Source organism: Ctenopharyngodon idella, chromosome 2, assembly GCF_019924925.1.
Source record: "Ctenopharyngodon idella isolate HZGC_01 chromosome 2, HZGC01, whole genome shotgun sequence".
In the NCBI taxonomy this organism is placed as follows: domain Eukaryota; kingdom Metazoa; phylum Chordata; class Actinopteri; order Cypriniformes; family Xenocyprididae; genus Ctenopharyngodon; species Ctenopharyngodon idella.
In genome coordinates this window covers 40,976,960-40,995,051 of record NC_067221.1, presented here as the reverse complement: position 1 = coordinate 40,995,051, position 18,092 = coordinate 40,976,960, and the positions used below count along the sequence as shown (strand labels likewise).

Below are 18,092 nucleotides of genomic sequence, written 5' to 3'. Positions count from 1 at the left end.
ATGTAATAAGATTGTTATAAGCAAGTATAAGTATATAATATGATCTTACACTATTGTTCAAAAGTTTGAGGTGGGTAAGAGTTTTTAATATATTTGAAAGAAGTCTCTATTTGATCAAAAAAACAGTAAAAACAGTGAAATATTATTATTATTAAAAGAAGTGTATTCTATATGAATATATAGTAAAATCTAATTTATTCCTGTGATCAAAGCTGAATTTTCACATGATCCTTCAGAAATCATTCTAATATGATGATTTGCTGCTTAAGAAACTATTTTGATTATTATCGATGTTGAAAACAACTTCATATTTTGTGGAAACTGTGATACATTTTATTTTTCAGGATTCTTTTATGAATAGAAAGTTCAAAAGAACAGCATTTATTTGAAATAGAATCTTTTGTAACATTATAAATGCCTTTACTGTCACTTTTGATCAATTTCATGCTTCCTTTTGTTAAAAAATTCTTACTAACTAGTAAAATATATACTTTTAATATGCAGTATGCAAATTGAGATGTAGCCTGTGACTCCAGACAGAAACTACTGCAATGTCACATACATCAAACACAGCTGTGCTTCAGTTTAAATATGGCTGTAAAGAGTTTCACCTCTCTGATGTCTTGTTCAGTTGTTCAAGCCTGTGAAGTTATAATCAAAGTAACATATTAATGCACAATCAAAGTCTGACATATATGAGCACATTCATAAGCCATGCACATACTGTAATGTTTTGAGACTGACAACTATATTCAAATGCATACATATATTCTTAGTATGCACAGTTATGGATTATTAATCATCTACAAGACAGATTGCATGTGTGTGTGTGTGTGTGTGTTATGGGTCAGACTGTAAGAGGAACTGCCCTGCTGTGGCCTGTTTAAAGTTTGAATCATGTAAAGGCCAAAGTACACTCGAGATCACCTAACGCCATACCATCCTGCAAACCCTTGCAGTTTTACCTTTCTCTCTGCGCTTTGATTCGCTCCTCTTCACATCTGCAGAAAGAAGAGAACAGAAACTCTGTTATCACACTGTCACACATTACAAACACTGGCATTTCCGAAATCTGAAACCTTCAACACGGTGAAATCTACGACTGTGTTTGGAATTGCAAACTGCCATGGCACTTGTACTATTTTTACAGTATGTATAATATTGCACAAGATGCAACACATATTCCAGATTTTTTTTTAATAAACTGCTCCATTAAAAAAAAAGATTTTTCTGACTATTATTTCATATGTAGGTTAATAAACATGCAACGAAAATGCAAAAATAATGTAGCATACTACTATTTGAAATGTTAACTTCTGCATAATGCATAGTGTTTTTAACAAAAATCTATCCTTCCTTGATGTGTTTTAGTTTGCATGTACAAATGAAGTGACTGTAAAACAAAAGATGTCCCAATGTCTCCTCCTGCTGGGGATGTTCACTTACTGCAGCACACACTCGGGAATCTGCACATGCTCCATGGGAACAATCTGAGCCAGTTCCTCCAGACTCTGGACGTAACGGATCTTATCCATAAATTTCACACTGGAGAGAAATTAAAACGTATTAAAAACACATACAAACTATTGAGGTATTATGATATTTGATGTTTTCTTACCTGATAAAGGGCCGTGAGATGGCCAGAACTGTACGGATGAACCAGGAGGGATGCACAATGATCAGACATTTGAGATTCTTTCTTAACCTGGATGAATAAAGAAACAGAAAATTATGACACTTAAAGTAATAATGTGAACTCCCTCCCTTACCTTTTTCAAGGATTATTCGTAATATGGGTTCTCATCTTAAATATCAGTGTTATTCATGCATATATGATCTGTGAGTACCGTCTTTCGATCATCTGGTAGCATCTCTTGAGCCAGCTGATGCCCGGCATTCTCCTGCGCGGCGTGGCTCCGTTCAGATAGATGATCATGTAGTCTTCAGCTACCAGCAGCTCCAAACTACTGATCACGTACCTGCAGAGATCAAGGAAAGCATTCAGATGAAACTCCAGAAAATATGCATATTCCAAGAGATTTGGGGGAAGTAAACTGAAAGTTAAGTAATTGATTATACCACTTTGGGGCCTAAACTTTTGGACGGTAATGTATGCAGAATATATATATATTAGTGCTGTCAAATCGATTAATCACAATTAATTGCATCTAACATAAAAGTGTGTAAATGTGCTGTCAAATCGATAAACATAAAAGTTGTATGTGTGTATATGTATATATTTGTGCTGTCAAATGAATTAATTGCGATTAATCATATCTAACATAAAAGTTTGTAAATAGAGGGTTAGGGTTATGGTAATGTATGCAGAGGAGATATATATATATATATATATATATATATATATACTAGTGCTGTCAAATCGATGAATTGCAATTAATCGCATCTAACATAAAAGTTTGTAAATACAAGTATATATATCTATATGTGTGTGTATATATACAGTCAAACCAAAATTTATACAGACACCTTGAACATTTCATTCATTAATACAGTTTATTCACTATAGTTTAAAAAAATGGTAATAAAATATGACAAGATCTCAGAGTTAAACTGTGTCAGAAAAAAATTAATCTTAATTATGTCAGATAACACTAAAGCAAAACATGGTCAGGTCAAAGTGTCTGAATAATTTTTGGTTCCACATTTTTATCAATTTTACTGGTAGTCCACTGTATGAAGAATTTTTGGGTATAATATGTCACAGTTTACTTTATTTTGCTATCCTCACTTACAGAAATGAACTGTAGTGTCCTGCACCCACTAGTAAAAATATATCAAAAATATCAAAAATGTCTGAATAATTTTTGGTTTGACTATATATATATATATATATATATATATATATATACATACATACATACACTGTATGTATATATTAATCAATTAATCACAAACTTATAATTACAAACTTTTATGTTAGATGCGATTAATTGATTTGACAGCACTAATATATATATATATATATATATATATATATATGTGTGTGTGTGTGCGTGTGTGTGTGCGTGTGTGTTTCCGAAAATATTCTATATGTTGTGTGTATGAAATCGTTTATGGGTTTAATTTAATATTTTTCACTATGAGGTACATGAAATTAATAACACTAATAATATAGGATGTACAGCAGTTATATGAATTTAAAATTCTATTTTTTTCTGCTTCCTTTCATTCAAATTCTTATTATGATTCTGGACCATTTTGATAACTTGATTCAAATTCAGTAGTAGAATTTAAAAGTCAGTTATGAATGGTGCACAACCCTGTTTATGACAATAATTCTTTCCATAAACCCAAAAGTTAGTCTGTGTTTATCTATAAAAATAAATTGCACTGACTACAATGTGTGTTTGTGTCTTACAGGAAGAGGTTCTCCATGATGTAATTGTAGTCGGCACAGCCGCTGTCGGGCAGGTAACAGGCAGCAAAAACGATGATAGCATTCAGTCCTTCACCGTAGTAACCTGTGGAATATAAGAGTGTTGTTGGACTATTGAAAGTCAAGTTTAATAGCGTGTGTAAAATGGCCTTGGACTAAAATACCTGTCACTATAAGATCTTTTTAATAAAACAGGTCAAAAATTTAATCTCAAGATTTAGACCTTTCTAATGATTTATAGTTAATGGTTCCCTACATGTTAACAGGTCACCCTGCAGTTTTCAGTAAAATAAAATTATTATTTTTTTTTATAGTCATACTGATAATATAAGCACAACATTTTTGGCACATTTAAATCACAATTTTTAACCAGAAAAATCACAAATAATTCCCCCCCCATCTTTCCCTTAAGTTCACTTGCTATGTGCAACAAAAAACAAGAAATATTTGTCATTTAGTATGTCTATTTTCTTAAACAGTGCAGTTTTACCCTATATGTTCAGATGAATGTGAAGTTGATGAAGACTGACCTCCATGCGTGACGACACGCAGGTACGGCCTGATCACCTGCATGTCTATCCTGTGTTCCTGATCACCAATGATCACCGTCCTCCACAGACGACCTGTGCCGTCCCCATCACCACCACCCGGACCCTTCGCACTGGCCACTGGAGTGTCATCTGGAAAAAAACAAGAGCTTCTGCTCATGACAAAAAGTCTCCTGAGTCATGAGAGACCAACATCTGAGAAATTATTTGCATTTGATTTGGCAAACTGACAGACCTTCCCATTCCAGCTCGGTGCCATTGTTGATGGACCCGAGAGAGTCATCGTCCGGCGTGTCCATGTCGTCCACGTTTATGTCCAGGTCGTCTGGTGTTTCCAGGAAGTCGTCAGAAAGGACTGAACCTTCACTTTTGTCCAGCGACAGGTTAATATCCGGAGCGACCAGTGTGCGGCGCTTTTGTCGGACAGATTCCACATGATCAGCCGTCAGAGCGGCATGATGAGCTGCAGAGAAAATTGAACATTTACCAAAGAAGCTGTCAGACATCTAAAAGAAACTCCAGCTAATGTTTCTTATGTATAAACAGGCCCTAAATCTAACTTTTTTGACACACCTGCCAGTGGCCGGTGAGAAAATTTACTGGGCAAAAATATATTTTTTTTTACCAGCCATGAAACAGAGATTAATTCTCATTAAAGTTGCAAAAGTTATTCAGTCCAGAGCAGTGAGTGATTTTTCTTTGTCTTTTGTTGTTTAAAAACAGACAGCAGCAGGAATATTAGGCTGCTGTCACTTTAAGAGCTAATGCACGGATCTAATATACTGATACACATGCATTTTCTTTTTTAACCAGTTATGTTCACTCAAGATATTACCGACTGTGTTTACAAGGATACTTGCCAAGACGGGCATTTTAACAATTTTGTTTGAATATCTGTTCAAGTGCAAGAAGACGTGAAAGAGAACTCAATTCAGTATTCGCACGCTGTCTTTCCCACACAGCGAATAATGAATTGAGTTCTCTTGCGTGTCTTCTTGCACTTGAATATTTAAATAGGCAAGGCTTAAATTTTCGTGACAATGCAGCACTTTTTTATCTCACAATTCTGACATTATAACTCGCAATTCTGACGTTATAACTCGTAATTCTGACTTTATAACATGCAATTGTGACTATAACTCGTAATTCTGACTTTATTACTCGTAATTCTGACTTTATATCTCGCAATTCTGACTTTATAACTCGCAATTCTGACTTTTTAATTTGCAATTCTGAATTTATAACTCGTAATTCTGACTTTATAACATGGAATTGTGACTACAACTCGTAATTCTAAATTTATAACTCGTAATTCTGACTTTATAACTCGTAATTCTGACTTTATAACTCGCCATTCTGACTTTATAACTTGTAATTCTGACTTAACCCGTAATTCTGACTTTATAACTCGTAATTCTGACTTTATAACATGCAATTGTGACTATAACTCGTAATTCTGACTTTATAACATGCAATTCTGACTATAACTCGCAATTCTGACTTTATAACTTGTAATTCTGACTTTATAATATGCAATTCTGACTATAACTCGTAATTCTGACTTTATAACTTGTAATTCTGACTTTATAACATGCAATTCTGACTTTACAACATGCAATTCTGACTATAACTCGCAATTCTGACTATATAACTTGTAATTCTGACTTTATAACTTGTAATTCTGACTTTATAACATGCAATTGTGACTATAACTTGTAATTCTGACTTTATAACTCACAATTCTGACTTTATTACATGCAATTCTGACTATAACTTGTAATTCTGACTTTATAACACAATTCTGACTTCATAACTCGTAATTCTGACTTTATAACATGCAATTCTGACTATAACTCGTAATTCTGACTTTATAACTCATAATTCTGACTTTATTACATGCAATTCTGACTATAACTCATAATTCTGACTTTATAACTTGCAGTTCTGACTTTTTAACTCGTAATTCTGACTTTATAACTCTCAATTCTGACTTTATAACTCGTAATTCTGACTTTATAACATGCAATTGTGACTATAACTTGTAATTCTGACTTTATAACTCGTAATTCTGACTTTATATCCCACAATTCTGACTTTATATCCCGCAAAACACTAAAAAACTGAAAAAAACAGCCCAAGAACACAGTTCAGCTTTTAACTTGACCTAGTCTCTTCTTCATCTAATCTCATCTAATAAATTCTGTGGATTATCATTGTTTTCATAAACATTTCAATACAGTTTCCACAGTGAAAAACACAAGAATCAGATGCACTGAGATGCACTTAGAGAACTTACAAGTGTTGTCAGTGAGTCCATCTAAATCACCATCTTCAGGAAGAGGCCTGTGAATGAACCCAGAGACATTATACAGACGACCACAAAACACACACATTTCCTCTGTCATTTATAGAGGCACTTCTTAAATTCACAGAAATGACACAAGTGAACACCAATGATAATTGGGTGTTGAGTTTTTTAATGTTTTCTTTTTGTGTGTGTATTGTATGTAACAGTATTGAATTGTAGTGTTTTGGGTATAAGAAAGGTGCATTATAAATCAAATGTATTATTATTATTATTATTAAGGTGGTGATTGTGAGGGTGTTCTGGGCATTTTTTAAGTTGATGCTTACTAGTCAACTGAAAAAAAGTCATGCATTCTCAATTCCCTGTGACAAATATAATCATTTGACCACAGTACAGAGATAACAAACTACAACCTCAAGTTGAAACAACTGATCATGATCATTATTTAAAGCTGGTTTCAGCTCACACAAAGGTCACTAGTAAACCGCACACATAAATGATCCAGAATGCACATCTGTGTCGAGCGACGAACAATAGTGGTTTCGAAACAATGTGTTTCACCAGGAGCAAAGGCAACATTTATCCCATCACTCATGGCATTTTGTTCAGGAGTGTTTGTGCATCCCGGAATGGAACGGGTGGTAGTCTAGCTGACAAACTAAACCCAACACCAGCTCTCTGAACAAACACACACAGTGTGTAATTACCCAGCAGTCTGTGCAGTGTCAGGAACGTGCTGTTTAATAAGAGAGAGCGGCAGAAGAAATAATGAGGGTCTGCTGCACTGATATCTGTGTAAACGATTATCACCAGTATGGGGTAGTGTGAGCAAGCATTTACTTGTCTCACTTGCACAAAAACAGATTCAGTATTCCTCAAAAAGAATAAAAACAGTGAAATGCAAACTCAGACTATTATGCAAACCTGCAATAATTCAATATGTTAAATTATACAAATATACTTTATATACTATTATATTTAAATATGTACTGTCACTTTAATAACCAATGTCTTTGCTGCTGAGCTTCGATGATCCACTTTGACTTCACTTTTTGCATGTACGGGAGGGTCAGCGTACAGTGCGCGTGACTCGAATTTCATCATCAGAAGAGTATGCATGTACTGTACACACACCGCCAGATTTTTGTAACCGCGTATACTAATTATATGTGCAGGTTGCACATGCACATTTAATTTTTTTGCAGTAATTACTTTATCCACAAGGTGGCAACCATGCCCTGGGGCCGTTGATTCACAAGGTAGTCGATGAAAAACTGCATAAACAGAACAGACCAGAACACATGCAAGCTACAGGGACAATGGAGGCCTACATAGACGAGAGATTGTGCAAAGAGGTTAGAAAAAGTACCCTCATTTGTACAACTCTAGCATGAAAGAATACAAAGATGTTTAAATGGGTTGTAACTCGTGGCAAGAGATTCCTTAAAACTGCGCATGCGCCGAACGCCTGTGTATGCGTATGAGTCAAATAAAGTATTCTTTGCAAGGCTGTGCGTTCGACCGTGCGCATACGATCATGTACGCTTAAAAAAACGAAGTATACTTTGGGCTTGAGGCTTATTCATTTCACTTGAGGTGTGAAAGGGCTTTTACATTTGCCAAAAATACAACTTATTTTGTTATTAAAAAACAAACAAGCAAGCCCAGCCCAGGTGAGAAAAAGTCATGCAAAAGTAACATAACACATAATGCAAGTAGTTTCTTTTTTAGGGAGTAACATAAGACTGTAACACATACTTTTAAAAGTAACTTTCCCCAATACTGATTATCACAAAGTAAGTTTTAGGGCCCTATTTTAATGATCTAAGCGCATGGTCTGAGGCACATGGCAGAGGTGCACTTAGGGTGTGTCCGAATCCTCTTTTGCTAGTTTAATGACGAAAAAAATGGTCGCCTGCGTCAGGCACATGGTCCAAAAGGGTTGTACCTAGTCTCTTAATGAGTCATGTGTGTGTTTTGGGCGTAATGTGCAAGAAACCAATCAGAGACTCGTCTCCCGTTCCCTTTAAAAGCCAGGAGACCTTGCACCATGGCGGATTCGCTATTTACATGGCGGAATTTGCGAGCGGAAAAACTGAACGCTTCTCCAGAGAGGAATCCTTTTATTTTTAATATTTATAAATGTTTGTGCTGCTGTGCGTCCCTGTGTGTGTAACAAGCAGAGTGTACGCACGTTGTGCACCTGCCTAATAGGCGCATATTACTAACGCGCCCTTTAATGTGAGACACTAATAAAAAAAGGTACTATTCTTTGCACATGCAGCATATAGAATATTATTGTTTGAAATGCCTTTTAATTATAGTACATGAATATGGTAATCTTTCAGTACATTGAATTCAAAAGTAACTGAAAGCAGTTGTTATTTTAACTATTTATTTGAACTGATCTGAGCCTTAAAGTAACCTTTCATAATCTAATGAAGTCAGACTGATTAAATTTACATTTGCATTTATGCATTTGCCAGATGTTTTTATTCAAAGCGACTACACTGCATTCAAGGTCAGTTTATCAGATCATGCGTTCCTTTGGAATCGAACCCATGACCTTGGTTATTTAAATATTATTTTTGACTTCGCACAAAATCAGTTACCATGTGAAGCATATGTTTAGGTCACCTGACAGTACATTTCTTTTTACAGTGTACCATCAGTATATCAAAATACTGTGACATTTATCATAAGATCTCATGATGAATTAGGTTAATTTCATCAGAAACTGTGAGTAAAAGCTTAAATTATCAATAAAAGCTAAAACATAATAAGGTTCATAGGACAAAACATGTTATGCAGTACATGATGATAATTAAAAAACAACTTCAGCAATTTTGTTCAGCACGGTTTTATAAGATAATGTGCTCTAGCACAGCGTTGCACACTCACATAATCAATTATTCATCACCCTGTGTCTTCTACTACCCTCATTGTCATGGCAACACCGATGACCTCATATTTGCCCATAAATGGTAATGCATTATGATGTAAGAGGGGTGGGTCTGTGCTCTTTCTGTCATCATGTACTGTATATTGACCCACATGCAACACATCAAACACACCAGAAGAGTGAACTTGGACTGATTATGCCATGATTCACCTTCATTTCTCCTTCAAGCGCAGCTAGATAACATGCCCTCAGCTCCATATACTCTGTGGTCTAATATTGATCACACATTATTGATCAGATATCAAAGACGTCTGCACTGTGGATGAAAATAACTGATGAATAACAAGCCCCATGGGTACCATACATGCACATAGGGTTACATGGACATGTCTGGTCGTGCACAGCCGGCCGAGGAGTTAGTCTGCGTATCAGCAACCTCTGACTTCTCTGATAATACATGCCTCTAATGGGGTGTGTAGTAAAATCGTTATAAATATGAACAATATACATATAGATCAATAGCAGTACAGTTTGTGCAAACAAACTGAACCAGTGGATGTGTTCAGAACAGAATGCTGGAAGAATGTGTGTGTGTGTGTGTGTGTATATATACAGTGTGCTCTGCTGTAAACTGCACATTTACTAAATGTTGTAGGTCATTGGGGTATTCTCTGCATACAGAAGATTCATATACAGTGCACAGGTATGCATACTGCAGGCATAGTATGAGTAGTATGGTAGTATGCTATTCTGAACACAGCCACTGACACCAAATCAATGCTCATTTTTCACTCTAGAGCAGCTGAAGGTTAGTCAGACAGCGAACAGAAGGTCTTACCGTGGGAAATCATCGTCCTGCCACTCATCTTTTACCTCCATGTTCTCCATGCGTAAAGTGGCTTCAGTGGTTCCCATCCTCTGCTCCCGATCACACTGATCAACAGAATCAATTACAGAAGATTAACACATTTAGATGTGGCTATATAGACAAAACAATACATATTTTCTTAATTATTTCTCATTGACAATTTTAAAGAAGCATATCCTCCTCAACAAGACATGATATTGAGCTAAATATTTAGATTCAAGGATTTAAAGGGTTAGTTCACCCAAAAATGAAAATTACCCCATGTTTTACTCACCCTCAAGCCAGGTGTATATGACTATCTTCTTTCAGATGAATACAATCGGATATATTTAAAAATATCCTGGCTCTTCCAGGCTTTATAATGGTAGTGAATGGGGGGCCCGATTTTGAAGCAAAAAAAAAAAAAGTGCATCAATCCATCCATCGTAAAAGTAATCCATACGAATCTAGGGGGTTAATAAAGGCCTTTTGAAGTGAAGTGATCCATTTTTGTAAGAAAAATATCCATATTTGAAACTTTATAATCTAAAATGGATGGATGTACTTTCTTTTGCTTCAAAATCTCGCCCCCCATTCACTGCCATTGTAAAGCTTGGAAGAGCCAGGATATTTTTTTAAATATATCTCCGATTGTATTTGTCTGAAAGAAGAAAGTCATATAGCTACACCTAGGATGGCTTGAGGGTGAGTAAATCATGGGATAATTTTCATTTTTGGGTGAACTAACCCTTTAAGTTTATTTAACAGTAATAGTCTACTTTATTAATACATGTTCCTGGTCTTATTATAGATGATTCATCAGTACGTGTCAGGTTATTATAGTACAAAAACTAAAACCATAAAAAAAAAAAAATTCATAACTAGAAATAAAAAAAAATTAAATATAAAAAAATTAAGCTTATTTTATTTCAGCTAGAGCTGCACAATCAATTGTTAAAAAAAAATCATGAACTCGATTCAAACACCCACGTGATCTCATTCCTAAATGACGACGATTCGCCTGTGTCTATTAAACCTTTGACAAAATCACACCGGAACATTCAAATTTGCATTTGAAACAGCTTCACAAACAGTCTTTTCAACCACACAGTATCGTTATTTCTGTGTTACAAATATTCAAATTATAACAGAAGTACTGGAATAAAAGTTTATAGTTCAGATATAAACACTGATAAAAACAATCAAAATAAAGCAAATCACCTTTTGAAAGTAACTTGGCTGTTCAAATAACGATTGTATCAATTACAAAGTCACTGTTAAAGGGGACCTATTAAGATGTAATGTGTCCCCCGAATGTGTCTGTGAAGTTTCAGCTCAAAATACCCCACAGATCATTTATTATAGCTTGTCAAATTTGCCTCTTATTTGGGTGTGAGCAAAAACACGCCATTTTTTTGTGTCTCTCTATAAGTGCAAATGCAGGTTGCGCTTCGGTTGCTCAACAACAACAAAGCTGGAGAATCTCACGCAGCCAAAATGAGGATTGTCAGTAACTGTGTTCAGCCTTACATTGTTCAAACCGGAGTCGACACTGATGGAGAGACTCAGGAAGAAGTTACAACTTTTAGAAAGAAACTGGACATTTCTGAATGGTTAGTGGATAAATTTATGTAGTTTCTGTGGAGTTGATTCAACTCATCGACTAGCATGTGCCGTCATGTTAATCTTTTGTGTTGAATTGACCCTCGTTTGTGAAGCAGTCCGGCGTAAAATGACGGCATGACAACAACACTCTACTACAACAACTCTTCCTCTTCTCTAAAGCAGCCCAACATGGCCCCGCCCCCTTTGTTGTGTGTTCTTGGGGGTGGGGCTTATGTAAATTTTAGGGTCACTGACCCGGGAAGAAGCTCGTTGTAGTCCCTACTAGCCGTTTGTTGTAGTCCTTAAATAGCGATTTCTGTAAAAGAAAATATCTCCCTTTGCATTGAACTTTGAGCGTCGTAACTTTGCAGATGTTGTTCAAACAGCAACATTACACACTAACTAAAGTTAAAAAAAGTGAAATCATAATCAACCACCCCTTAATTTGTCATTGAATCATTTGAGAGATTCGTTCAGAACCACTGATTTATCCAGTAATGAAACAAGTGAAGTATTTACGAGTGAGTCATTGAATTATTCACTCAACCCGATTTTTTTTTTAAAACAATTCATTCAGATTAATTAAACATATTAAATCGACTTTAGCAATTAACATTCTGTTATAACCTTTAGTAAATTACATGTTTTTTTGTTTAGTTGTCTGTTCAGAATTGGGGAAGAATCGTGATCTCTATTTGAAACAAACAAACAAACAAACAAAAGAATCGTGATTATCAATTTATCCAGAATCGTGCAGCTCTAATTTCAGCTAGTGGTCAAAAAAACATTTCTCATTTTCATTTAGTTTAAACCGATGTACTAAAATAACAACATACAAAAAATAAAAACTCATTCAAATTAATGAAAAAAGATGGATGTTACATCTAGACAGACACAGACGTGTACAGACAGACGGATGGATCTGTAATATTTCATCAAAATATAATAACTTGCTGCAGATCTGAAACAACTAGATAGATAAATAGATTTTATAGATAAATAGATTTAATAGATAAATATTTTTCACTGACATCATCTATTTAACCCCTCCCCTCCAACCACCTGTCACATACAAACACATGTCAGGATCCAAACAATTACAAACAATTCATGGAAAAATCAAAATTTTTCTCATTTTACTCAGAAAGATGTCACGAGTAATACTCACAACAGAAGAGAGTTTTCTGCGCAGGCTTTGATGTCTCAGTGTTCACCTTCAGGTCTGTTGATTTCTCAGCTCTTGATTACATCCATAGTGCTTTCCTTAGATGAGGATGCTCAAATCAAACTCAGAGTTTATCCGTCTGTCAGTCAGTGTAGACGTCTGTGTTTCTCCTCGGACAAAGAGAGGGCGTCTGGCAGTGCCACACCTGGGTGGGTGGATGATGTCAGGACAATCCCAAAAAGAAGGTCTCAGTATCTTTGCACTGCCATTATTATCCAGAACTGATGACATACAGGTTCCCGTTGTGCAGCTATCAGATTTTTATTATTCATCCCTGAATCTCACAGAAGACCACCACATAATCCCGGTCCAGATTACGTAATATCACCTGGAGTCTCCGCCCCTTCTTTCCGTCGTTCTCTTTCTGTATCTCTCCCTGGGAAAGCATTTATTTCCCTCCGTCATGAATTGAAATCCTTTCCCTCTGCTTTTCTCTATGTGGAACAAGCTGCAAAAGATGGACGTCTCCTCACTGTTCCCTAGCAACAGCATCCCAGTCTCTCCATCCCTGTACGACACAGTCTCTCCTCTGTAAATTCCTCCCTCCTGTCATTCTCTCTCACAGCTGCTCGGCGCTCTGGACTGCGTCTGTGAACAGAGGCTCATCCCTCTGTCTCCTGGAGCTCTGTGATTGGTGGAGACTCATTTCCTGCTGCTCTCTGATTGGCTCGGGGTCTGTTTGATGATGTCATCTGTTTAGTACTCAGGAGGCTTGTGTATCATGACTCGCAGGCTTTGTGAAGTGCATGTACGTGCTTAGTGCATGTAATATGACATTTGCAGTCTATATAGGCCAGGAAATTAGTCATGCGATGTTTCTTTACATAATAGTTAAAAAAAGAAAATAGCAGAGGTTAAGCAAATATATATATTAAAAAATCTATTTTAAAAACTGCATCAGTTATTTTAATTTTATTGGTAAATTTACTTTAAACTACTTTAAACCTGAAAAACAAAGGCAAATTCACTCCCACAATAAATGGCAAAATAAAAGGGTCAGTATTTGTCATTTTCCCCATATTTTATTGCATAAATTTTAACATTGGAACCCCAAATGTTTTTGAATGTAACATAATAATAAATCATTATTATTATCATTATTATAAATAACAACAAAAATAATAATTGTTATTGATAACAACAACTTATATAGTAATTATATAATAATATTATAATTAAAAAAGCAAATCATAAAATAATAACTATTAAAATTAAATTAATAACAATACTATAATATTAATATTACTAACAATTACTATATTATAATTAAAAATAATGTTAATAATAATAATAAATAAAAATATAATTACAATTATTTATTCTTATTAATATTATTAATAATAACAACAACAATTATTATTACTACTAATAATACAATAATAAAATGGATAATTAAAATAATTCATTAAAAACAATAATGTTAATAATAATAATAATTAATAATAATACAATTACAATTATATTCTTATTATTAACAACAACAACAATTACTATTATTACTAATAATAAAATAAAAATGTATAATTAAAATAACAATTACTATATTATAATTAAAAACACCAATGTTAATAATAATAATTAATAATAATAATAATATAATTACAATAATAATGATTTAATTGATTATTATTATTGACAACAACAACAACAATTATTATTATTACTACTAATAATAATACAATAACAAAAGTGTATAATTACAATAATTCATTAAAAACAATAATGTTAATAGTAATAATAATTAATAATAATAATATAATTATAATTATTATTATTAACAACAATTATTATTATTACTACTAATAATAAAACAACAAAAAATGTATAATTAAAATAATTAAAATAATAATTATTTAAATTATTATTATTAACATAACAATTATAATATTATAATTAAAAAAAAAAAAAAAATAAGTATTATTAAAGATAATAATTAGTATTATTAGAATTAATATAATATAATATAATATAATATAATATAATATAATATAATATAATATAATATAATATAATAATTTATTATTTGTATCATGATTATTATTGAGGCTAAAATAATGCAGTGGTTTGGGTTAGGCTTTGCAAGGCCATTAAAAACCCCCCAAAAACATCCACCCATAATTTAAAAGTGCTTGTGGGATTTGACGTGCTCTTCTGTACTGACTCAGAAACAGTCTGTCGAATGTATACAGCCATAAACATCATAAACTCTTTTTAAAATTGTCCTCAAATGGTTTTGTCAATCACTGAGAATACTTCATAATGGACGAGAGTGAATTTAGAGAGATGTTGTCTGTTAGAGACGGAGCCTGGGGTTTTCCTGGCAGGACAAACACTGACCTGAAACCTCACAGACATCCATTAATATCCACTCAATCATTTCAGGACGGGCAGCCATGTGGAATTTAGCACTGAGTGCTTTCTTAGTGTATTTTAGAGTCTCAGAGTTCACAAATACATGCTGTGATTCTTAAAATCAAATGATTTATCTCAATGTTAGAAGTATTTTAATTGCACACTATATACAGTTACCAGCTGTGAACACTAATGCCCCGATCATGCATAAAGTTATAAAACTAAATTAAATTAACATCAGATCCCTTCTGCCACATGTTGTTTTCTTCAGAATGATGAACCTGATGTTCAGCTGTGGAGACTCAGTGCTGTACTTCACTATACTCACCACAAGATGGAGCTGGAGCTTAAATAAACCTCCATGAGGTTCAACAGGCGGTAGAGCAGGAACAACTCGATCTTCCTGACTGATTAAAGAGAAAAAAGAAAAGAATTCAGTTTTTCAACTTTATATGTGGGTTAGTGTTAGAAATGCCAGTGTTTACTTTCCTCTAATCATTGTGAAATGTGTACTTTTACATGTGTACTTTATGTGTGCTACATGTGTAAAAAGTACTTTTACATTTAACATTTTTGAATGAGATGCATATATATATATATATATATATATAAACGTAAATATTTATTTTATACAAACATCCATGTAAACTTTAATCTATTGATTTCTGAGCAAACAGGGAATATACTGACAAAAACTGAAGTTGCGTCCCAAATGACGCAGTATACACTATGTACTTCTACACTACTGTACATACTCATCTGTGTAGTCAGTGATGGGTAGTAACCGATTACATGTAATCTAGATTACGTAATCAGATTCCAAAAATTAAGTATTTGTATTTAGATTATATTACATTTCAAAATACTCGTAATCAGACTACAGTTACTTTTGTTATTGATTACATGATTCTCACAATGGCAGTAAGACATTGGAAGGATTTTGTCTTTCAAACACATTAAAATTGTTTTTTTTTTGGTTAATTAAGCGCATCATCCGGGTATTTAAAGTGCACTTTTTCTTTTTTTGGAATTTTCAGTGTGAAAACAACACTCTATACTTCATAGAAAAGTGCACAAGTACGCAAAATGGGACGCACCTTAAATTTTACTATGTAACTGTCATGTGATCTACTGCATAACTAGGGTTGCAAAGGTGCGGAAATGTTCCGGAAACTTTCCACAGGAACTTAACCTGGGGAAATATTCCAATTTGGAAATTTACGGGAAATTTATATAAATTTGTATATTAATTTATATAAAATGTATCATATACAAACATAAATATAAACATTTTGTTTTGTCAACATTTTTATTTATATCATTAGAGTTATTTATTTCAGTGTCACATGATCCTTCATAAATCATTCTAATATGCTGATTTGATACTCAGTTATCAATGTTGGAAATTGAAATCTTGAAGTCTTTTAATATCACTTTTTTTTTTATCAATTTAACACATCCTTGCTGAATAAAAGTATTCATTTCTTTCAAAAAAAGAACTGCCCCCAAACTTTTGAACAGTATATTGTTACAAAAGATTTCTATTTTAAATAAATGCTGTTCTTTTTTTTAACTTTTTATTCATCAAAGAATCCTGAAAAAAGTATCACAGTTTATAAAAAATATTAAGCAGCACAACTGTTTCCAACATTGATCATAAATCATCATATTACAATGATTTCTGAAGGATCATGTGACACTGAAGACTGGAGGAATGATGCTGAAAATTCAGCTTTACATCACAGAAATAAATCATATTTTAATGTATGTTAAAACAGAAAACCATTATTTTAAATTGTAATAATATTTCACAATATTATGTGCTGTGTGAATGTGATTGAGGAATATGCAGGGTAAAAATTCAACTAAAAAATTGCATTAAATCTGGTTGTGCTGCAAGATGTTTTATTTCAACTACATTTAATTTCCCTGATAAAGGCTAACCTGCAATTTTCCAAATTCCCGTTAATTCCCATGGAAAGTTTCCAGTCTTGAAAATTCCTGGAATTTTGCAACCCTAATAACTAATAATCTTTTAAAGGTGCACTGGTCATTTTCATTGGCTGATACAACAGTAGATTATACTCTATTCACAGGCATTTGTCACTCATTATTCATTTATTCCTCAACAGAAAGAGGGTTACTGAGATAAAGTCAGTATATCCCGCTGCCGGTCATGTGATCTCAACATGGATCAACCTAATGTAGAATAAAACAGAACTTTGATTTTATCATTATGCCAAAAGTACTAATCATTTTAAACGAAGTTTAATTTTGTGCACAAACTGCATGCCCACAAATACGAAATCCTAGTAAATAAATAAATGAATGTGAAAGGTTAGACGTGTCGTTTAGAAACACCATATTGGTCTTGAGCTCAGGAGAGATGGTGTCTAATTTAAGAACAGGCGAACAGACGGGGGTCTTAATCTGAAGAGTGAGATTATGAAGATCTCACCTCCATGTGTACCTCCATGTGTCCGTCCAAAAGTTGGAGACCACAATGAAAATCTGGATTGTTTCCATTTAAACCTGGAAATAAACAAAGTTGTAGAATTTTGAAAGACACAGAAAAGTTATGGTGCAAAGACATTTATGTGCACTAATATGTAAATGAGTGTCACTGATGTGATCTCTCTGTACAGGCGCTCAGATCTGCTGAAGCTTGAGATGTTCTCTGAATCTCAAATCATGCTGGAGAACATGATCATCAGGGTTTGTTCAGCATCAGTTCTGCTGTCAATAAAGCAAAAGAAACACACACCGAATATTAAGACATTCATAATTTCACGTCAGTGATATTTATTATTATTTATATACTATTACAGAATTTATTAATATTTTGAATTCGCTTTTTTCACTTTTGCTTTACATTTCATTTTTTAAAATTATTTTTAAAATATTTTTA

The 18,092-nt window shown here is 33.7% G+C and overlaps 1 protein-coding gene across 3 annotated transcripts in view; it reads right to left on the bottom strand.

Annotated features, from left to right (window-relative positions):
• The window catches only part of atcayb (ATCAY kinesin light chain interacting caytaxin b), a 45,865-nt gene that overhangs the window by 3,712 nt on the left and 24,061 nt on the right, over positions 1 to 18,092 (bottom strand). For 2 of the 3 annotated variants that reach the window (XM_051875142.1, XM_051875150.1), the window contains exons 4-16: positions 17,643 to 17,917; positions 15,513 to 15,591; positions 12,776 to 13,507; positions 9,994 to 10,088; positions 6,242 to 6,288; positions 4,181 to 4,408; positions 3,928 to 4,077; positions 3,380 to 3,482; positions 1,848 to 1,979; positions 1,619 to 1,705; positions 1,447 to 1,545; positions 966 to 1,001; positions 612 to 641 (exon numbers count right to left, since the gene is read on the bottom strand). In XM_051875142.1, the coding sequence (XP_051731102.1) occupies positions 612 to 641; positions 966 to 1,001; positions 1,447 to 1,545; positions 1,619 to 1,705; positions 1,848 to 1,979; positions 3,380 to 3,482; positions 3,928 to 4,077; positions 4,181 to 4,408; positions 6,242 to 6,288; positions 9,994 to 10,070 (989 nt within the window). In that variant the 5' untranslated portion in view covers positions 10,071 to 10,088; positions 12,776 to 13,507; positions 15,513 to 15,591; positions 17,643 to 17,917. The remainder of the gene's footprint in view (positions 1 to 611; positions 642 to 965; positions 1,002 to 1,446; positions 1,546 to 1,618; positions 1,706 to 1,847; positions 1,980 to 3,379; positions 3,483 to 3,927; positions 4,078 to 4,180; positions 4,409 to 6,241; positions 6,289 to 9,993; positions 10,089 to 12,775; positions 13,508 to 15,512; positions 15,592 to 17,642; positions 17,918 to 18,092) is intronic. The other variant, XM_051875133.1, reaches the window with a different exon arrangement.